General features: G+C 38.3%; 3 protein-coding genes across 10 annotated transcripts in view; 1 reads left to right on the forward strand and 2 right to left on the reverse strand.

Annotated features, from left to right (window-relative positions):
• Window positions 1-13,847, reverse strand: part of cdc42se2 (CDC42 small effector 2) — a 51,534-nt gene extending 37,687 nt beyond the window's left edge. For both annotated transcript variants that reach the window (XM_056235837.1, XM_056235835.1), the window contains exon 1: window positions 13,599-13,847. The gene's annotated coding sequence lies outside the window, so the exon portion shown is untranslated. The remainder of the gene's footprint in view (window positions 1-13,598) is intronic.
• A 1,749-nt stretch (window positions 13,848-15,596) lies between these two features.
• On the reverse strand, window positions 15,597-19,591 carry zgc:113274 (uncharacterized protein LOC552925 homolog). Of its 3 annotated transcripts, none has more exons than XM_056235867.1 (5): window positions 19,519-19,591; window positions 17,556-17,659; window positions 16,189-16,574; window positions 16,024-16,109; window positions 15,597-15,758 (listed from the first exon to the last, which is right to left on the reverse strand). In XM_056235867.1, exons 3-5 carry the CDS (start codon window positions 16,562-16,564, stop codon window positions 15,609-15,611), a joined length of 612 nt encoding a protein of 203 aa, XP_056091842.1. In that variant the 5' UTR covers window positions 16,565-16,574; window positions 17,556-17,659; window positions 19,519-19,591; the 3' UTR covers window positions 15,597-15,608. The 3 variants fall into 3 exon arrangements, with proteins under 3 accessions (XP_056091842.1, XP_056091840.1, XP_056091843.1); XM_056235865.1 differs by having other exon boundaries at window positions 17,439-17,659; XM_056235868.1 differs by lacking the exon at window positions 19,519-19,591 and having other exon boundaries at window positions 17,556-17,676.
• Window positions 19,592-19,610: 19 nt separating this feature from the next.
• Window positions 19,611-23,323, forward strand: part of sec31a (SEC31 homolog A, COPII coat complex component) — a 34,807-nt gene continuing 31,094 nt past the window's right edge. For 2 of the 5 annotated variants that reach the window (XM_056235860.1, XM_056235862.1), the window contains exons 1-4: window positions 19,611-19,780; window positions 20,283-20,362; window positions 21,955-22,078; window positions 23,072-23,270. In XM_056235860.1, the coding sequence (XP_056091835.1) occupies window positions 20,284-20,362; window positions 21,955-22,078; window positions 23,072-23,270 (402 nt within the window). In that variant the 5' untranslated portion in view covers window positions 19,611-19,780; window position 20,283. The remainder of the gene's footprint in view (window positions 19,781-20,282; window positions 20,363-21,954; window positions 22,079-23,071; window positions 23,271-23,323) is intronic. The other 3 variants (XM_056235861.1, XM_056235863.1, XM_056235864.1) reach the window with 2 other exon arrangements.

Consider the following 23,323-nt stretch of genomic DNA (forward strand, 5'->3'; position numbering starts at 1 on the left):
GTTGTTTCACTCCCTGCTCTTACTCAATAAGAGAAGCAGCTCAATTTCAGTTTTTGTTCAGCTTTTTCTCAGAGACTTTGAATCAATAAATCCACCTTATTGTAAAACTGGCAAGAAATTATCACTCTTTTCACTTCTTAAATGGGATGTCTAATGCCATTTCATGCATTCTGACTTGTTTACACTGTTAAAGAGTTGGATTCTCATGCTAAACATTGCCAAAGTTTCAAAAAACGAGTTGGACGTACAGTGTGACGCCGTATTTCTGTGTCAAATACACTCCTTCAGGCTTCGTATAAGTTTCGGAAAGTTTTTTCCGAGTATGGCCCTGGATGACATCATAAAGGGCAGAATTCCTTGTATGGGCACTTCTCCCGGAAGAGCGCGCACAACCAGCGCGAGAAACAAATGATGCGGCTCACACCAAACATCTTGGTCAATTTATATTCTGGATAATATAAACAACAAAAAACAATCAAGCTGTAGTTTGACGTTCAGAGTATCTAAAAAGTAAGAGTATATAAAAGTAACTTTCCAAACAAGGTCAGATTAATTCAGATGTTGAATGATGTCACAGATGGTTTGTCTATGTAGCAAGACAAACAAGCAGATACAGAAGGTATCCTGCTTCCTGAGGATGGCCAACCTAATCTTCCTCTTGGGAATGTCCCACTTTGTCCAGGATCTGGGAATTTAGCTCTACAGGTTGTCCTCAGTGCTTCCACCTTGGGTAGCTTGGGTAATGGCTCTCCTGTCCTTCCTATCTGCTTTTCCTTTTGTTGGAAATGGTTTGACCCTAAACCAGGTGGTGTCCAAACCTGCTCCTCGAGGACCAACGTCCAGCAGAGTTCCTGCTTCAACGCACCTGCCTAAAGGTTTCTAGAGGTCCTGAAGACTTTGATTAGCTGGCTCAGTAATTGATTATGGCTGGAGGTAAAAGCATTTTACAGGATTATTTTTGGTTGATGGAATGACCTCAACAGACTTGGAAATGGAACTTGCTTTATCTTGAATCCTTGATTTTTTTTTTGTATTGAACTTAATCCTGGATCATTCTGTGGTATCACCTTGAACCTTCAAGACCAGGGTTGGGCAACAACGGGTAGTAGTAGGTCATCCAGGTACTTTTTGCTGGGTCCTCTGAATTCGGACATACTTCTTTTGTCACATACTGTTTTTTACATATATACAGTAGGGAAGTATGCGATGATACAGCCCTTGGTTAGCCAGTGTTTGATTAGGGGTGGAGATAAACTCTACAGGAAAGTGGAGCTTGAGGGCCAGAATTGCAAGACTCATCTCGCCTTCAGATGGTTTAAGGTAGTTACAGTAGTTCAAGGGTGTCCAATCCTGCTCCTGGAGGGCTACAATCCTGCAGAGTGTAGCTTTAACCGTGTTAAACACACCCAAACCAGTTAATCAAGGTTTTCAGATTCTCTAGAAACCTCCAGACAAGTGTGTTGGGGCAGGCTGGAGCAAAACTCTGCAGGACATTGGTACTCCAAGAGCAGGGTTTACTCAGTAGTCCATTGCTCCAGAAATCATAGGATCTTGTTGAATTGATTTGTCCACCATATTGAGCAGACACTCCTTTGTTGCATTTATTTAGTGGCTGAATTAGCTGGAAACATTAGTGAATTGGTCAAGCATCCTGAGATTCCAATTTACTGGATAAAGATGTCATGAAACCCACTTTCAGTCATGTTATGAGGTCATCCTTTCAGCCACCACTAAGAAGATCTTGGTTTCCATGTAGAGGAGTGAGATTGTTCTGAACTGAAGGTCTATCAGTGGTTCTTAACTCTGGTCGTAAGGACCCACAGCTCTGCACATTTCTCTCTTATTAACACATAACAACCCTGTTGTTTACAAACTAATGCCCATTACATCATCTACTAGCTATTTTTGCATTGTATCAAGCAACAGACCCTCAACATCTACGTCTGATTTCATAATAAAGCTGCTAAAATATATACAACTTCTTCTCTCCACTGTGCCGGGGGCTCATTCTAATGACATCATGCATTTTCCTCAGTATCCAGTAGACAAGTCCTCCTTTTGTGATCCACATCACAAGACCCAATAGTCACCGGCCTCTGTAGACTGTATACTGGATCACTTTAAGTTTTAGAAAACCTTTCAAACAAACATCTGATCTATTATTTCAATTCTCCCAGACAGATGAGATTTACAATCATTAATATATCCATGATGCCATGATGTTTCCATTATTTGCATGCATAACAGACCACTGCTTCCCCCTTAAAACCCCTGCGGCAGATAATGGCATGATAATGCTAATTAAACAGGCATGAAACTCGAGTCTAGAGGATGCAGGCTAATGGTTCTTTACATGCAATCGGCAAGCAATCACATCACTACTGCAAGGCACAAGCAGATTGGCCACTGCTGATCATGCAACCAATAAGATGCTTGCTCAACATTTAAACAGTCTGGTTCAGTTCAGTCCTGCACCACAGTATCATAGTTCCTCTGAGACCCTCTACCTCCCCCAGCTCCACCTGCTTAGATCTGCTATGGGATTGATGTATGTGTATGTATCCAGCAGCAGAACTTAAATGCTCACAGCAGCGTGTCTGAGTATCTATTGGCAGTAACAAGTCCATACATAGCAGCAATAATCAACAGCAGCGTAGCAGATCAGTCTGCCAAGACCAAATACATTAACATCGCCATATTCATTAAAAGGATAGTTCACCCAAAAAATTAAAATTCTGTTATCATTTACTCACCTTCTAAATCTGTATAAAGTTATGTCTTCTGTCGAACACAAAAGAAGATATTTTGAAGAATGTGGGTAACGAAACAGATGCTGGTCCCTATTGACTTTCATAAAAAAATAAAAAATACTATGGAAGTCAGTGGAGACCAGAAGCTTTTTGGTTACCAACATTCTTTAAAATATCTTTGGTTTTCAACAGAAGAAAGAAACTACAGGTTTAGAGTAAATGTATGACTGAATTTTCATTTTTGGATGAACTATCCCTTTAGCATACTAAAACTGTTAATAACAGTCAAGAGTTGTCATGATTGAAATATGTATACATAAAGATATATATATATTTATTTTAATATTCTTATACACAATAAAAAAGTCGGTGATCTAGTATCTGACCCAGAATATTTTTTTGTTTTGTTTTTGGCAGTTCAGTGCAACTTCAGGTTGAATGTGACTTGAGATGTCTGATGCAGCTACACCTCGCAGCATGCATGAAAGGATGTGTTTTACCACAAATGTCACCAAGTCTGGCAGGATATCTTTGCATGGCACCAATGCTAGAGGGTTAATTTCCCTTTGCAAAGAAAGAGGTAACAATGCTCGCCTTATACTACCATTACAGCCAGCGAAGGCAACATCAATGTCTCATCTCTCCTTAAGGCAATGACCCAGATACTACTGACTATTGACCAGTTGCTTAATAATGCCATTACTGTCTGCCTTGCCCCTACTTGCCATTTTTGGCTCGTGAAGGAATAACTAAGATTCTTCATAACCATAATACCCTCCAGGGCAAACAGGGAAGTAGCTTTTCATTTTTTTAGGAATTATACCTAAAATATCCCCAGAAAAGTGCTGTTATTAGTGTACTAGGTTCTTGATATAATTATATTAACATCTTAAATCAACTTCGATGAGCTAATCTCTACAGCTTGGCATCAGCAAATTCCTTATGATATGACACACAACATAATACATTATTACATGCTTTGCAAAGCATCATCATGTCATAATTGGATCATGATTGACATTATGTCAAATGCACAAGAGATCATCATGAGACAGACTGAAACTGTGATCAGTTTCAACCTTTATTGCATGCTTCACTTCACTTTTGTCCAGTACAGAATCTGACCACAAAGAAATGGCAGTTTTAGAATTTGCACTTATTTTCATGACTTGGCTCTTCATTATTTGATGTGTAGTAAACAATAATAAACTCATTAATAAAAAATAATACATCAATTCAAAATAAAAAAGAATCACAATGTATCAATGTAAAAAATGGATTCACCAATGCATCACTTTCAAATTATTTTGGGAAACAAAATCACAATTTCAATTTTAAATGAAGTATCAATATTTCTGGTTATTGTAAAACATGGTGGTGTCAAGCACTGCAAACAAGGCAGGGTTGTCCTGGAGTCTTCAGATACATTTTAAATCTATGAACAAAAACCTAACAAGCTTTGTTTTACAACATATTAAAAACAACAACCAATCAACATTTTGCACCATAAACCCACAATTGAAGAACACACATGCATCACATGCTTGAAAGGTGATGATTCCTGTGCACAGCCACAGAAAACAGGAAGTACACTGATTGACAATGACAGGGTTTCAGTTACTCTGGCTCGTCTGAGCTAGACACAGGTCATATACTCCCTTACTATATTTCTATTGGCATCTCAGAGTAAGTCTTTTTTTAGTGTGGCTTTCATGAGAAATCGTTTCACAGAGTTTGGTGACGAGCCACGTTACCCTCCCAGGCTTTGCTCCCCTGCGCTGTCGCTGAAAATTTAAGAAACATGATGGACGCATTGTGACTCTCCAAATCACATTAAATCAAAGACTTTCACCTCTACCCATTTCACACACTGACAGATTTAAAAATTGGCTCCTTTTTGATTAATTAACTAAAGTTCCATCTTGGTCCATGAATCTGTCTGTATAAGGCCTATAAACATTACATTTAAAGACTTTTTAAAATAAAAATTGAATAACACAACCCTGCTGTGTGTGTATATGAAAATGCCAGTTATTGTGTTATCATTTACTCATGCCATTCCAAAACCCTATAAAGCTCTTTAATGTGAGTTCAGAATCATTTGTGAAATGGTATTTTCACCATTTCTTCAACATAATGACTAAGTGACACATTGTACATCAAGAAAATCAGACAACATGCATTGATCAAATTGGAAATATACTGTAAAGTTATTACTCATTTGATTGGTGACAAGCGTGGGTCTCTGCACTCCCTGAAAGTGATTGAAATAACATCAGCGAGATGCTTTACAGAGTTTCTCAGCTGTAGAAGAGACATTCCCACAGCAAGTTGATCATGTGGTTGGAGGAGCAGTTTTGAAGTGGTTTTCAGTGTGGTGATATGCAGTTGTGATGGTGTTCTGCTGCCTTGTGACTATTTACTGAAGTGAAAAGAGTGTCTATGATATTTCAGTGCCTAGATAAGTCTCAGGTCCTTTAATACAGATCCTGTATTTTTATCATTCACCTGCAGTTAAATTGCTTAGAATAGTGATAACACACCTTCTCAACAAGCTGCATGTTTTGAGAGATTTTCTTATGTTCATTGAACGAATGGGACGAGTTACCACCACAGTTTTTAACTCAGAGTCAGTGGAAAAACGTGCATTTGGGCAACATGATATTACGTTGCTTCTTGCACATTTTATCACACTTTCAAAGTCCAGTGGTGCTAAAAGTGTGTTAAGTCTAATCCAAAACAGATGAACGTGAATCTGGCAACATTTTATTGCGTTGGTTGTTGCACGTATCGAGTTCTGAAATGAAATGCATGTTGAGTGATGCTAAAAGGTTAATGCTCTCTCGCGTTTGAAAATAACGTACCTAAACCTGACTGATAGTGTTAACAACGCAAACGTGAGATAAAACATTTGCTGAAGTAACAATGTCCTTTTAGCTGCTTCTACGAATGAGCTTTGAGCTCTTTTAATGTGACTCGTACACATGACAATGCTGTACCAGGTTGTACATCGTTAGAAACGTCATATATATGGAGCTGATTATGTGATGCAAATGCCCAAATGTATTAGGTTACAAATCATGCACTTTGATAAAAGTGTTCTGAGCTCATAACATAGTATTGTGCAAGAAACTGCATGGAAATAAGCCTTTATTAATTGATAATCTTCCCCTGAAATCATAATTTGTGTGAAAAAGAATAAACTTTGTTGGTGTTTTACTGCCTCTGGTGTGTTTTGAAAGTGTATCGGACTTTTGCAAACACGTTGCAAACACATTTTTCCAATGAGCCCGTGTTGCAAGTTTAATACTTCGATGTGATGCTTGCCCTGGAATAAAAACGCCAAATATTCTACACTCTTTAATATTGTTTACATCAAACACCCTGGCCTGTTAAATACTCTAGTTAACATGAACTAATGTACGTGTGGTTGTTCAGCAAAGGCCAAAACTGAATTAAAGCTGAAATGCCACAAACTCTCAGGGACAAGTGCCAAGGTACAATTATGTAAGGAATTTCTGACCATCGCACAGACGAAAGGTCTTAAGCATGGGAGGATCTCTTAAAGAGAAACATATGGAGGCTAGATTAGATTAGGACGTTCCTGAGCATTCTGCAGTGTTGACTACAAACACACGGCTTAACAGCATGCTGGAACACACTCGTAGAAAAATGCAATGGTTTGAGCGCTTTCACAGTCTTGGTATTAAAACAATCCTAGAATACACTCTTGTTTTGTTCCTGAATAACAATGGTGCAATCTCTCACTCAATGAGTATTTGACCAGATTTCTGTGCTTAGCACCAAATAAAAATTATTTGATTTGCACTTGGATAATATGATGAACTAGTTTGCAAAAACAGTAATACACTCTTACAGAAGCTTGCAGTTATTCGTTCACCCTCATCTCATTCTATCAACCTATACGCTCAGATTTTTTTCTAGAACACAAATCTTTTTTTATGAATATATATGAAAATGTTCTTTAAAAAATTTCATTTGAAAAAATCCATGCATAAAAATTTGGCACATCATGGGGTGAGTAAATAATGACATCATATTAGTTTTTGGGTTACTTATACTACTAATCAGTGGGTACAACTTTCCGCTCACCAATTCAATTACTATTCGGTGTGTGTATGGGTGAATGTGAGGCAAATATAAAGCGCTTTGGTGGCCATTGGGTCTGTGAAAGCGCTATATAAATGCAGTCCATTTACCGTTTTTACCATTCAATACTAATTTGCTAACTGCTCTTGGGTTCACAAATGTTCTGATAGGATTTGCCTGTGGATTTAATCCAAGCTGTTGGCATTTGGCAACTAAATCCTGCTAGTACAATCAAGATCCAAATAAAAACAGATGCAACACTTCATGCAACTTAAAGGGATAGTTCACTTTGAAATTAATTTTTGATATGTTTTAGCTTACCTCAAGGGCATCCCAAGATGTAGGTGTCTTTGTTTCCGCAGAAGTTTCAATTTTGATATTTTTAGGTCAAAGCGTTCTTGTCTGTCAGTCATATAATGCAGGTCTATGGTCACCACCTCAAAGAGCATGCACAGAGAAGTCCAAATTAAACATGATTTAATGACTCGTAAATGTAAGTACACATTGATGGCCTAAGACACGAAACGAGCGGTTTGTGTGAGAAAACGAACAGTATTTCTATCGTTTTTACCTCTTGTAACGCACAGACCGAAGCGCCCGCGCCCGCGCCCTCAGATCACTTGGACGTGGGTGTGTTTACAAGAGGTAAAAACGATATAAATACTGTTCGTTTTCTCACACAAACCGCTCGTTTCGTGTCTTAGGCCATCAATGTGTACTTACATTTACGAGTCATTAAATCATGTTTAATTTGGACTTCTCTGTGCATGCTCTTTGAGGTGGTGACCATAGATCTGCATTATATGACTGACAGACAAGAACGCTTTGACCTAAAAATATCAAAATTGAAACTACTGCGGAAACAAAGACACCTACATCTTGTATGCCCTTGAGGAAAGCTAAAACATATCAAAAAATAATTTCAAAGTGAACTATCCCTTTAAGCCTGAAGCGGTCCGAGATATCAGAGCTCCACTTGTTGCAGATGTAGGCAAAAAGAAAAGCATAAAAACACAAAATGTTTAAAAGCATCCTTCCCTCACCTCTACAAGATCTTTGCTGTAACTCTTAAAGTCCCCCTGTAGTCAATAATTGTATCCCTTTAAACTCATCTTTGATCACTAAAATTACATATTTAAAGAAAATTTCCTTGAAACATCTTGAATGTAACTCGACACCCTTGCCTCATTTAGTATACGTGGGTCTATGAATATGCAAATGAGCCCCGCCTCCACTCACTCACAGCCGCTGTCAACCAAAGACAGTCTCAAAAACACGGTTTGAAATCGCTGGTGTTTCTGACGTCACACACTACCTTGTAACCAATCAGATCAACGTGTGATCGTCAACCAGTGGATCTCTGAGCTGAGTGAGTGAGTGGAGGCGGGGCTCATTTGCATATTCATAGAACCACGCATACTAAATGAGGCGAGGGTGTCGAGTTACATTCAAGATTTTTTAAGGCATGAAGAATTATTTTTCAAGGAAAAAAAGTTTAAATATGTAATTTTGGTGATCAAAGAAGAGTTTTAAGGTATAAGATTATTGACTACAGGGGGACTTTAAGTTACACTGGGGATCCAGTTCTTCTCAGGCTACACATAAACATAATGCCAATAATTAAGTAGCTCAGTCCAGATATTGATTGACCAGAATGATTAATAATGAGTACATTTCTTGAAGGTTTAAGCAGCGAGGTGTTCAGTGCTGCACACTATGTACGTTTGACCATACCTGTCAACACTCCCGTTTTTCCCGGGTTTCTCCCGTTTTTTAGCCCTATCTCCCGGACCCCTTCCGGTTTGTTATTTTTCCCGGGAAACTCCCGTAATTTGCATGGCCCAAACTCCTTTATGAATAATCGGACCAATATGTTTGCTAATGTTGACCAGTTGCCAGATTGTATTAAATGCATTATATTCACACAATCCACAGACCATTTACAATTTCAACCCGTTTGTCACCTCAACCTGGCAACCTATAACCCAGTTGCGCAGTCGCGGAAAGTTTAACCCGAAAGCGAGCCGATAGACATGATGGCAGGTGAAGGTGGTGTCCCCGCAATGAAACTGAAGTACAGTTTGTAACGCGTTGCTTCAGGAAGATTAAGGATAGCTCACAACTGAAGTTATTGCATGCAGAGGCCAGACAGACACACGGAGGCGATTGACATCTCACAACTCGCACTTTATTCCCAAATCGAACTCGTGTAGCCTAACTGTCTGTCACACGTTCTACCGTCCACATCGTTACTTAATAAACAAAATAAGATAAAAATTAGCATCAAACAGAAATTACCCACATACATGGGGTGTTCGCATGCATAGACAGTAAAAGGGGTGTTCGACGCGCACAATACAGACTGCCGACAGTTCAACAGGGAGCGCAAAGCTCTTAAAGGGGCCACACCTTATTTCCAGTCGTTACAAGTTGTACATTTACCCCCCCCCCCCCCCCCCCCCCCCCCCCCCCCCCCCCCGCCGGAGAAATCTCCCGGATTTTGAAAACCAAATGTTGACAGGTATGCGTTTGACTGATGTGTTTTGATAAAGGTCATTTCCTTCCTTTCTGCACAGCCATGATGCGAGCGACTCTGCTGACTTTACTACTTTCCTGACTGCGAGTCTCACATGTCACACCGCAGAGCAGCGGCCGTATCTGCTTTCCCTGCCGCACTGTGACCAGAGAGATGATTACAATAAACAGCAAATCACTTCAGGGTGATACATGAGGTCTTATGCTTCGTGTCGCATAATGGCATACAGTGGTGCTTGAATGTTTGTGAATCCTTTAGCATTTTCTAGATTTCTGCATAAATATGACCTAAAACATAATCAGATTTCTAAAAGTCAAAAGTAAACCCAAACAAACAAATGTGACTTGTCTCAAGTCCTGAAAAGTGAAGTCTATCGCCCCCAGGTGGCTGGATGCAGTATAACTCATAAACCCGCCCTCTCCATGTCATCTAATAAGACGCGAGACAAACTAAACAATCAAATTACACTTCCAAAGATGGTTTCTGTCCTTTTAGGTCGTTTTTATCACGCTGATGTAAGATCAAGTGTTCGTTTTTTAAATAGGTTTGGTTTTAGTTAAAAACGGGAGTGTGACGTCAGGATTGACAGATGAGATTTACAGCTTCTCTGAGCGAAGTAATAAACTGAGGCACCAACAACTTTTTTCGGGATCTTCAGGAAGAGATTGGAGCTTAAACTTTCATTTCTACATTCCCATAGCTGTTTATTTCACACCGACATATTGAGTTGTTCTGCAGTAACTGTACAAAGCGATTTTGTGGGAGTGTGTGTGATCCCGCGGCTCCACTTCACGCTCACTACTGCGCAGACTCGGGCTCCGAGATGTAAGCGCCATATCTAATATATTTCCTTTTCTACAATGGAAGAGAGTGAAGGTGCGTCATCCATCTTTTTTTACAGTCTATGCAAAGAATATTTACTTTGTCAATTATTTATTGAGAAAAATGACCCAGTATTACATATCTTAGAGCGGCACAAGTATGTGATCCCTTGCTTTCAGTATCCGGTGTGACCCTCTTGTGCAGCAATAACGGCCACTAAACGTTTCCTAAACTGTGTTTCCTTACATGAACTGCCTCTTTCACAACATTTTAAATTGGATTAAGGTCTGGACTTTGACTTGGCCATTCCGAAACATTAACTTTGCTCTTCTTTAACCATTCTTTGGTGGAACGACTGATGTGCTTGGGGGTCGCTGTCTTGCCACATTACCCACTTTCTCTTGAGCTTCAGGTCACGGACAGATGTCCTGACATTTCCCTTTAGAATTGCCTGGCATAAATTATAATTCATTGTTCCATCAATGATAGCAATTCGTCCAGTCGCAGATGCAGCAAACCAGGCCCAAACCATGACACTACCACCAACATGTTCACAGAGGGCATCAGCATATACGCTGGAAATGAATGCAGTGTTTCTTTCTCCAAACATAACGCTTCTCATTTAAACCAAAAAGTTCTATTTTTGTCTCATTCGTCCACAAAACATTTTCCACCAATAGCCCTCTCTGGCTTGTCCTCTTAATCTTTAGCACAGACGGGCAGCAATCTTCTTCTTGCAGTGGCTTTCTCTGCCATGGATTTGTTTCAATTGAATGTCTTGAATTTCTTCCATTTCTCCACAATCTGTCTGACTGTGGATTTGTGGAGTCAAAACTCTTTAGAGATGGTTTTATAACCTTTTCCAGTCTGATGAGCAACAACAACTCTTTTCTGAGGTCCTTCGTCCGTGTCACTATACACTTCCAAACACGTGTTGTGAAGTTTAGACTTTGCTAGATCCCTGTTCTTTAAATAAAACAGGGCACACACTGACACCTGATTGTCATCCCATTGATTGGAAATATTTATAATTTCACCTTTAAATTAACTGCTAATCCTAGAGCTTCACATGGACAATTGGATCATTTTCTTGAATTGTTTAAATGAGTTCTCTTTGGCTACTTTTAGGACTTGTGTAAAAATCTGATGATGTTTTAAGTCATATTTATGCAGAAATATAGAAATTTCTAAAAGGTTCACAAACTCCATCACCACTGTATAATGGGCGGGCGGGAGCAAACTCACACGTTAGCTGACTCTGTGTTTGATTATATGCGTGTTGTATTGCTTATCAAACTTGTGCTTATGGATGCCGCAGCTTGTATAGAAATATCAAGATTACATTCACTTGCGCAATCTCAATCAGGAAGATTGACTTTTCACAGATTACCAACCTTTGAGCTCCCACACATACGTAATGATGCGACGGGAAGTTCGCGCTCGACTGCCATGAACGCGCTCAGGACCGTTGCTTGAACAGTGGCAAGCAGGGCGGGGCCGAGAGCCGTGGGAACGGAGCGATGCAGCACAGGCGAGTGCTAATGGGGACATTTAATTTAATATTCAGCAATATTATTGATCTGCCTGCATTGACACCATTATATGAGAACTGAACTGAGCTGGACAATGTCGTCGCGGTTTTCTCCAGAGCAGCTATATATATATAAACTAAATTAATAACTTTTTTACAACAAAAATGAACCATCACTGAACTTAAGCTGGATTGTGATGCTATTTTCTTCTAGAAACAAACATTATTTTCCTGGTATCTCTGTAAAGCTGCTTTGAAACACTCTGTATTGTAAAAAGCGCTGTATAAATAAAGGTGACTTGACTGGACTAATGAGCCTCACCTGCACGGCACACCGGTCTCGAGTCATACAGTTGAGCTCCAGAAGGATAAAAGGAGGAGCGACGACAGTGAAGGATGAGAGAGGACCAGGCCTGGACTACATGTTGGGTTTTGTTTATGTTTGCTTGCTTTGTTACGCTTTACTTTCGTTTTCTGTTTGTTTATTTTATGATATTAAAGTTACGTTGAACGGTCGCCGGTTCCAGCCTCCTCCTCCTTCACTGAGATTTAACTTTGCTACACCAATTATTTCGCTTCATAAGACATCAATCCATCGTAAGGAGTCATGGGTATTAATTTAGTTTTGCCTGTATGTTGTTGTTGTTTTTTTACTCTCAACGAGATGGTAGCCATTGACTTGCATTTAATGAATCACCAATGACCACGGTTTCAGCTAAAAATCTTCTTTACATTTCTACTGAAGAAAAAAAAGACACCTACATATTGGATGGCCTGAGGGTGAGAAAATGAACAGCAATTTTTCATTTTTGGGTGAACTACCCCTTTAATGAGTGTTGCAGTTATTTTACATATGATAAAAGACACCAATTTTCAATAAATTATTTAATTCTTTAATAGTAATAAATATAATGTGAAAAATAAAAAATTCTTCCACCGAGTCATATCTTTCAAATGTTTTCCGAATACAACACTTGTTGTGCATTAATAAAGAATGTGCGGTCACAAGTGTGTGTGTTCATCTACATTTTCAACAAGTATTCATTACTTCAATGAGCTCATTGTTTTTCCCTTAAATTATTACATTGTTAAATTAATACATTTTTAGCTAACTGTGATTTTGTATATGTACATTTTTTCAGAAATACATAACTTAGACACCTCTGATAACACATCTCTCGAAATTATAATATGGACTCATGCATTTTCTGTAAAGCTGCTTTGAAATGATGTGTATTGTGAAAAATGGTATACAAATACATGTGAATTGAATTTTACGCACCAGGTTTAACCAATCTATCATGAATTTCACTTCACATGGGCGTTTGCAATGCAACGCTAAGACTAAAATTCTCATTTTCATAACAATGAGTGAGTCATCTGATTCTGCTTTGCTAATAAAAGCAAGTCAAAACAGAATGAATATAAACTACTTCCTAAAATGTACTGGTATTCAACAGTTCCTACTGCATTTCTGTAAGGCTGTGTCTACCATAATGTGCAGTACAGACCAGTATCATAATGTTCCAGCATACATGAACGCCGTCTACTATATAGGCTACCATCACACAGATAAGGTGTAATAACACTACAGTACACACTGACGTTATGTCTTGCTATAAAAACAAAACAAATCCTTTAATGATTATGAAAGATTGCTGCACTTCCCTCTTATGAAACCAGGCATTATTATTCAAAGGATACATTCATTTAAAGGAAAATGTGGTTTCATTAGGCTACTTATTCAGGCTGATTAATAAAGCAGTTTACCGAGTCGTATCGTGAAGTTCATTGATGTGATCTGATGTACTGGCATGAATCATTTATATGAGTAGCCTAGTTGTCTTACCGACTGATGCTGATGCTGATGTCCGAGGCTCCGCTGATGAATGCGGTAAATGATCCACCTGCGCCCGAGATCAGACCCGACGACCCACAGACAGCATGAACACGGACACACACACACATCCAGCACTGTCACGCGCTCAGATTTACACTCCCACCAGTCGTCTTTCTTTGTGTGTTTTCTGGTTGTAAATGACAGCAGTGTTGGAGAAGGAGCCCTTGACTGAGGCGGAACACTCCCACTGTGCGCTAACTGGACAAAACACAGAGAAACAGCGCCGCCTATGCGTCAATGCGGAATAATGCAACCCCTTCATGAGCCAACCCTCGTGTTCTGTTGAGATATGTTTCCACATCGAAATGATGAATCATGCTAAATTAGAATTTAACCCACTATTTCCTCAAAATAATCTTAAAATCAAGTAAAAATGTGTTATTGGAGCTCTAGCCGAGTGTAATCAAGGCTATACCTTTCTGTTATTATAACTGTATCAATTTGACCCCATCAATAAACAATTAAAAAATAAAATAAAGCAATACATTTTATTACCACTTAATATTCAAAATAAATGTTTGAGAGAATACTTGGAATTAGCTAAATGCTGTTTAAAATACTTAGTAGGCCTAGTAGACACATTTCACTCGGCGGCCATCTTTGAAACGGCAGCTCCTATCTCTTCCAATCAAATTCTCCAAAGCTATTCACCAAGCATACGATTCAATTTGACATCAGAAATTAAATCACCATGTAAGCTTACGATTAAATTTGACATCAGAAATTAAATCACCATGCAAGCTTACGATTAAATTTGACATCAGAAATTATATCTGACAAAAACTTTCTCATAAATGTGATTTCTAAATGCTCAAATCATGACAAAAAACGGCATTTTTCAGGCCGGAAGCGTCTCTGAACCCTGTTTCTGCAGTGACGTGATGACTTTACTAATCAGCCATTGGCTGTTTTATCTAGAAGGCGGGACATGATCCGCCATATTGCACGTTGCACTTTCTCTTCTCCCGTCAGGCTAGCACGTATATCAAATCGCAGGACATCAACTCAATGTTATCACTTATCTACCTAACTGTAAATGAGGACCAGCCAGAAAATTTGCAAAAGTAAAAAAAAATATGAGGAAAATACTAGATTTGATTAAGGTATTCATCTGACAAAATTATTTGGCAAAAAAAGTGTCACTATAAATGTTCTATATTGAACCTTAAAAGGTTCCATCAGGTGCTTCATGCTTTTCAAACTTTTAAGGGTTCCCATCATGGGATCATTTTATGAATGTAGTTTTAATTAATTAATTTGTATTTCTATTAAATTATATGAATTAAACAGCTCAACACTTTATCACTAGCAACACATTTTTTTAGACATTTCTCCTTATTTATATAGAAATTTTTTTAACTAAAAGGCTCTTTATAATTTAGTAACGAACCTTGGGTTCTCTATAGAACCCCAATTAACATTTATTTTCCTAAGAGTGTACATTGACTACAACATAATCAGATGATCAGATAATCAATAAATATGACATTTTCTCTCTTGTTTTTGCATGTGTCCATAATTTCTTTGTATGACAGCCTGGACAAAAATTATGTCGGCTCATTTTGGCATGTTTCATTGCGTTATTATCACAGATAAAACAATTGACGCAATATGCTTACAACATCTTTAACACATTTAAAAAAATATATATATTTGAATAAAGGGTGAAGGTGTGGATTTTCCTAGGCCGGACATCACTTTTGGTCACTACTGTATATGGATGCAGATTTGAAACATTTCATGAATGTTTGTTCCATTATTTGAAGAAAAAATAATTTACAAAAGCATCAACAAAAGTACAATAATGATGATAATAATAATTTAATAATGTGTGATCAAGTAATTTTGCAGTACTTATTCTTATATTCTTAAATATATCCTTAAACCAACAGGAAACAAGATTAAGCAACACAATGTTTAAACTTTTTTTTTTGTTTAAACTATATCTCATATATAACATCATGTAAGAAATAAGTCTGTGTTTAACAGGTCTCGGTCTGAAGCACAGATCTCAGCGGCGCGCTCCTCCTCTGAAGCGGCATGAAGCGGGACAGGAACACCACTCTCCTCTTTGATTTCGTCTTGGTTGACGAGACTGAAACTGATGATCTAGAAAATGGATATAGTATTTTATCAGACATAAGAGCTCTAAATCTGCCGCAAAGCGTTTCCATCACGTCTACACTCATTTCCATTTAAAGAAAAAAATCATTTTAGATCATTTCATCTCAAAGAGCACTTTCTGAATTATTTTTGAGCTTATAAATGCTCAGACTATATTAATTTCCATATCTCCAAGCCTGGAAGTTCTCCATGACTGCAGGAACTCCGTCAACAGTTAATCATTTGGTCAGATTTGCTTTAGCGCCTTCACCTGTCCGTGGCTTCCCAAAGACGTGGCTTCAGTTATGTGCCGGTAGAGATTGTGGCGGGTTATGAAACTATTAAGCCAGTCTCGACCTACAGGAATCACAAACTGAAGTCAGCAACACAAGAGGAGTGTGTGATTCACTGCAAGAGCTGTCAGGACAAGCCCTACCTGCTAACCTCTGCTCCCCCCAGTTGTTGGGCACGGGAATGTTGTTCTTCTGTGCGAATTCAAACGCCATTTCCCTGCATTTCTTTGGAGTGAGACTGTGTGTGCGTTCAGCCAGCGTCCTGATGTTTTCTGCCAGCTCCTCCTCCGATTCCTCGGACAGGATCCTCTTGGCTTCCGCCGTTCCCCTGTACCCGACTGTCTTCTCTCTCTTTTCCTCAGCCTTCTTCATGTACCTCTGCAGGGTGGACCTGCCGATCTTCCTTTCCTTCGCCACCGTTCTGATGGATTTCCCTCGCTTGACTTCGACGAACGCTTTCTCCAGCTCCTCGTAGGTCACCGAGCCCCAGTCAGTCTTTCGGATGTAGTTTCGTGGCATGATAGCTTTCCTGGATTTGACAACAACATGAAATGCATGTGAAATTGCATTTTAACATTACATACACTACCGTTCAAAAGTTGGTGTCAGTAAGATATGTTTTAACTAGTTTTATACAGCAAGGATGCATTCAATGGATCAAAAGTGACTGTAAACCATAGTGTCGGCCCAGATCCGGGCCACATCCGGCACATGTGGATATCACGGGTATCAGATGTGGGCCGGATCTGGGCCGTCTGGGAAGACATTTGCACAAATGTTGTTTGTTTGAACTCTCTATTCATCAAAGACTCCTTTATAAGATGTATCATGAGCAGCACATCTGTTTTCAACACTGATAATAATCATAAATGTTTCTTGAGCATCAAATCATCATATTAGAGTGATTTCTGGAGGATCATGTGACACTGAAGACTGGAGTAATGATGCTGAAAACTCAGCTTTGATCAAAGGAATAAATTACACTTTAACATATATTCACATAATAAACAAATTGGAATAATATTTCACAATAATACTGTTTTTACTGTATTTTTGATCAAATAAATGTTTTTTTTTTTTTTATCTACATTTGAAAAATTATTTTATGATTTACAGTGGTCCATGAGTCTAAGCCCACGAGTCAAAATGCTTTTTCATTACAAAGTATTATAAAATGAAAATATTATCAACATAAATTAATTTTAATTCATAACCTTAGTTTTTTTTTTTTTTTTTTTAAATGACAAAACGTTCTGTTTATTTTTAAACCTGTATAGTTTAAATCTTGTTTTGAATGTCAGATTTTCAGTGTGGGCGGCATTGTATAATTTTAGAGCTGAATAATATACTTTGACATGGAAAAACAAAAACTTTCCAAGTAAAACAAACTTACTTCTCCTCTGTGTTTCTCTCATTTACAGACAGCCGGATATGATGTGCAACTTCAGAATGTGTGGTCACATGACAAAGCAATTCACAGTTGCCTAGATACAAGGGTGTCTCAACTTACCAGCTGGCTCATCTTACCCCACTCAACCCTATGCTCTACTGTCTGCTCTACCACCAATGAAGAGAGTGATGCCGTCTGACAGTCTCTGCTTCAGGGCTTGTCCTCTGAAAGAAATGATTTAGTTGTACTGTAGACATCCGAAGGTATAACAACTCATATTTACTCGACACAGAAACGATACACAAAATTACAAGAAAGCTCAAATTAGGTTATTCAGGTAAGAAAATGAATGTCATTTTATTTGTTATAGAAATATGGTCCCCACCCACATATTGTCAGGGAAGAAATTTTGCAATGTTACAACATCTGTATATTACTACATTGGATGTTTACTGGATGAATTCTATGTCTTTGCTTGATAGGAGCGATCTGTTGTGTCAGGCTCTATATCTTCTCAGCCAGGGGTCCGGGGCCCACTAGGGGGCTCCAGTTAGTCTTAAATTGATTTAAATACAGTTTTAATAATACAATCTTAAAACAAAAAAAAAGCTAAACACTAAAAAATAAAGTTGTACAACATTTAACTCACATCATATTTTTGAGCAGTTATTTTTAGATATCAGATTAGAGGGTTTTCAAATTAGGGGATCTAATCTTGGGATCAAAAAGGTTGTGACTCTCTGCTCTAGCATAAAGCTGCGGTCACACTAGACTTTGAGTGTGCAAAATTGCGAAAAACATGAATTCAACATATAAGAAATAATAATACACTCAAAAGGAAATATAAATAAATTAACTCGACTTTATTGCAAAAAACCCGTTCTTTTAATTCAGGTCACGCCGTGACGTATTGACCTTCCACTGGTCACACATGTTCAGGTGAAGCGAATTGCCAGGTCAGAGTTCACCAAACTTGAGCTTTGGAACGAAACTTTTTGCCTGGTCTGAAGCATTCGCATGCGTATGAATGAAAGTCAATGGAACGAAAAGTGTAGTGTTATAAATTTATGATGTAACTGCAAATCATAATAAAAGCAATAAGCCACTTGCTATATTGTGAATATAGTCACGGCTCAATTGTTTATAACCATATTAAAACAGATTTAGCTATTTTGTAAAAATGTTGACATTGTTCAACTTTAAATATAAATATAAATGCTATAAATCTTTCACATCTTAAGCTTAACATTTAGACAACACTCTTTTTGAAGGCTTTTTTTTATTCAAATGCATTCAGCTTGATTTAACAGCAATTTCACTTCTACATTTACTATCATTATGCACAAATGCTTATACACTAGTTCTTATTCTATCACTTCTGTTTTGTGCTACCAAGAAAAAAACTATAACTGCCACTTTGTTTAGACATACCGTGCTATGTTATAATAACATCTTTAAATTACCATGGTAAATGAATGTTAATCACTCAGTCAGAGCTCAGAACCACTGGGGTTTGTTCTCTCGTGTCCAGCAGATTCTGTTGAGCTGGTTTATGTTTGCTGATCAATGGTAATATGTTAATAAAAGCCTAAATTATATCTGTTCATCATATAAACCACTCGATTCATATGGATTCGTTTTACGATCTCTTTATGAACTTTTTGAAGCGTCAAAGTAGTTGCGTAGCTGTCAATGGAGCCTCTCAGATTAAAAAAAAAAAGTCTATTAAAAAGATAAAAAGATCTTCATTTGTGTTTCGAAGATGAACGAAAGTCTAAGGGGGTTTGGAACGACATGAGGATGAGTAAATGATGACAGAGTTTTCATTTTTGGGTGAACTAACCCTTTAACATTGACTAATACCATCACTGTACCATGGTACTGCCACAGTAACGTTACTGCGTGTAAATGGACTTATTATCCACTGTCAATCTGCCCACAGTGAATATGATTTCATACAATAAACTTTCTGCATGCAAACATATTCTTAACATCGCCGAAGCAGCCAAAAGCATCACTATGTGAGATTTGAGAAGTACAAACACAGACACAGGTGGCAAAAAACCCCAAAACACACACTTACAGGACAACACAGAGCTCTTCCGCCGGAATGGGAGATGTTGCCGGAAGTCGTCACGAGAGTGGGCGGGGCTTGTGGTGCCACGTTGATGGACAGCAGTGGGGACGTGGAATACAGTCCATCTGCAGCCGGAGCCGGTGCAAATCCCACACAAAACACACAAACCCTCGGATCTTATAAAGTTATTCTGCTAATTCACTGCAACGCTCGTGTTTGTGTGTGGATAAATCTGTGTGTTTGACCGCTGGAAGAACGAAAACACAAGGTAAACACTTTTAAAACTAAAGGAAATCCTCCTGTAGACTGCTGCATTAGCCCCTCTGCTACATTATTATCTGTTTTAAATGGACATTACGTGTGTAGATTGCATGTTTCATTCAATAAGACATGTCTGCTGTGATCTTGTCTCCTCTTATGCTGACAGTGTTTGATTATGAAACCCTAATTAAGGGTAATCCTATTTAATTGGCCAGTTGTGATAGGTACCTGATGTCTTAAGTTATTTAGCAGCATGATCTTATTAGATTTGTTGGCATTTCAAGGTCCCATCTGCTCTTGCACTATTGCTTTTATAATAGATCACGTGTTTATTGTCATAATAATTATTCATGTTTAATTGCATTATTTTTAGGAGATTGCAGTCTACTAAACAGAACAAACCTTATTACCAGTTTCCTTACCTAGAAAATGTGGACGCCAACTGTAAATGGTGACATTTGTTAAAGTAATCGTAGCATATAACATGTGTGTTGTTGTTTTAATGTTAGGATGAAGCTAAAAGAGATCAACCGAACCGCTATCCAGGCCTGGAGTCCCGCGCAGCAGCACCCCATCTACCTGGCAGCAGGTAACGGTGCCCGTTCCTCCACACGAGCCGTCACACACGGGACAGCCGGCCTGATGGGACATGTCACTGGCACCAGCTAAGCAGTGAAAGAGAAACACAACATTCATTTACACTTTCACAAAATGCTTAATAGATCCGTTGTTCATTAACAGTCAAATATGATGATAAAATATGATTCATAACTAATCATATGTAATTTTATATAATAGCTTCATAGTCCTTACAAGAAAAATTGGTACACTTTATTTTGATGGTCCATTTTGAACAGTCTGTTGACTATAAGTAACTTTGCAACTACATGTCAACTGACTCTCATTAGAGTATTAGTCAACTCTCTGCTTAATATCTGCTAACTCTTTATTTTGATGCTCCTCCAACAGACAATATACTGACTATAAGTTACTTTGCAACTACTTGTCAACTTACTCTACTAACCCTAAACCTACCAGTCTACTAATACATTACTAACACTCTAATGAGAGTTAGTAGACTTGTAGGTGCAACGTTACTTATAGTCAACAGAATGTGTTAAAGGGACCATCAAAATAAAGTGAAACCGAAAAATTGATCACAAATCAGTATAAATGAATCATTAATGAATTGATTCTGGATTTGATTTTGGTTCTTAAATATACCCCTATATAGTCAGGACTCAAAGATAAGGATGTTTTTTACTGGCTGGTCAGGCCAGTGGTTCAAACGTTTAGTTTCCTGCCAAAATTTTTATAAAAAAAGTAATAAATAAAATAGGCCTAATTATTGTCTTCGTTGTTTTTAACCCATAACCTTAATAAATAAGGTTGTGAAACTTAAAATTACTAGCCTAACTCATATAAATTTCAAATATTGTTAAAGACAAGTAATCTGGCAGTGATAAAATAGAACAAGTAATGGGACACGCATACAAATAAAATAAACACTGCTTTTCATGTTTTTCAAGTCTTAACAGTAATTTTCAGGTAGAGAAAATTAATAAATAAATGTAAAATATCACTGCATAGTCTTTACTGTATAAATTAAATATAGATTAATCCTTATTAAAGTTACAAAAGTTATTCAGTCAAGATCAATGTGAGATTTTGTCCTTTGTTGTTTGATTAACATTAAAGCAAAGACGGCATCAGGCATATTAGGCTGCTGTCACTTTAAGAGCTGCACTTGTCCAATATACTGTTACACATGCGTTTTCTTTCTCAACTGTTTATGTTCGCTTAAGACAGACTGTGTTTACTAGGAAACTCGCTGAGACTGGATGTGAGATCTCAGAGAGCTCAGTTCAGCATTCGCACGCTGTCCGAGAAGCAGCACCTGTGTGCACAACTTCTCACACTGTTGAATTGAGTTCTCTTTCGTGTTTTCTTGCGCTTGGATGTTTAAATTGGCAATGCTTAAAAACACGTCGTGCGAATGTTAAATGCAGCACTGTCCCGATCGGGCGGTATCAACGTTTCTTCCCGTCCCGAATAGTCCTTATTGTCGAGACCTGATAGTAATCACAAGGAACTGGAAAATACACGGAAAAGTCATTGGCCAAGACGTCTGGGAACCCTGATTATGTGGTCTAATTAGTCTTCTTGATGATTAACTGTCAGGTACCTCGGCCCAGCAGCTCGATGCCACCTTCAGCACCACTGCGTCACTGGAGATCTTCGAACTGGATCTGGCGGATCCCACTTTAGCCATGAAGTCATGTGGCTCTTTCTCCTCTCCGCACAGGTACACTGACACTGACTCACACACACTGCTTTTAATGTGATCCTGTAACAGTTCTCCAAAAATAGGCCAATGATGACTTATCTTGTATGACTTCGGAAGACTTGGAATAAATCTTTAATGTAAGCGCACATCCCCATTTACTTCCATTTAGAAAGTAAAATTTCATTTACTTTTTTACGATTCTCCCATGATTTTAAACGGACAAACTAAACAAAACAACATGTAAATTATTAGAGGTTCTGACAAATGTTAATTGTTGCAGTCTATTTAAAATGTTCAATGAATCTGAATGAAGTATATAAAAAAAAATGGTTTGATTCAATGAGTCGCTCATTAATACTTCACTTGTTTCTTTACCGGATGAATGTTCGCTGTGATTGTACTTGTCAGGTTTAATAGACACAGGGGGATCGCTGTCATTTAGGAGTAAGATCGAGCGGGTGTTTCACAATCTTCTAACGTTTAATCGTGCAGCTTTACTTTCACTGAAAGGTGAAGAGCACCTTTGAGTTTCTGTGAATCTCTTTATTTAGCTTTCCATGGAAACAAGAGCATTTTATATAGGTTTAAAAATGATGATGAGTAAATGATAATGGAGTTAAAATATAGCTATTCCTATAAAACAGTGCAGAAACCAGGATCCTAAAAACCTTTGCCACACCTGTCAAGGGGGGAGTGCATTAAGAAAATGCTTTTTCAGATATTACCTTTCATATCGTGTGTTTATAGCTGTTTTTCAATGTAAAAGGTCTGCAAAATAAATTAAAAAAACGATTCTGAACTGCCTGAAAGGAGTCGTCAGTGTGTTTTTTTTTCTTTAGCTTTCTGTTATGTCAGCGAGGGAATATCATTTCTGAAAATCGATACAAACAATTTAATGTTGCAATTCCCCAATAAAGTTGTGGGCCAGTTGGTGAAAGCAAATGTTGTTCTCATCTCAGTACTTGGGGTTAGTTTTGAAGCGCAGTAGTAACGCTTGTGTCCTGTCTCCAGATACCACAAGCTAGTGTGGGGTCCGCAGGGCATTGAAGACCAGGGTTTGCCATCAGGCGTTCTCATCGCTGGAGGGGAGAACGGCAACATCATCCTCTACGACGCCTCCAAAGTCATTGCTGGAGATAGTGAAGTGATCATTTCCCAGAGCGAGAAACATTCGGGGCCAGTGAGAGCCCTCGATGTCAACTCCTTTCAGGTAATGACCCTAACCAAGGTCTTATGAATAATGATTTGTCCATGACCGTAAGT

Source organism: Rhinichthys klamathensis, unplaced genomic scaffold (assembly GCF_029890125.1).
Source record: "Rhinichthys klamathensis goyatoka isolate OS25496 unplaced genomic scaffold, OSU_Roscu_1.1 h1tg000431l_1, whole genome shotgun sequence".
NCBI lineage: Eukaryota > Metazoa > Chordata > Actinopteri > Cypriniformes > Leuciscidae > Rhinichthys > Rhinichthys klamathensis.

What these genes read in the sequence shown, in the direction of transcription:
- zgc:113274 (XM_056235867.1), bottom strand. Translation starts at nt 16,564, where the DNA reads ATGCCACGAAACTACATCCGAAAGACTGACTGGGGCTCGGTGACCTAC. An exon ending in GGGGGAGCAGAGGTTAGCAG is followed by an intron (nt 16,110 to 16,188) that starts GTAGGGCTTGTC and finishes TGATTCCTGTAG; the next exon opens with GTCGAGACTGGCTTAATAGT. An exon ending in CTTTGGGAAGCCACGGACAG is followed by an intron (nt 15,759 to 16,023) that starts GTGAAGGCGCTA and finishes TCCATTTTCTAG; the next exon opens with ATCATCAGTTTCAGTCTCGT.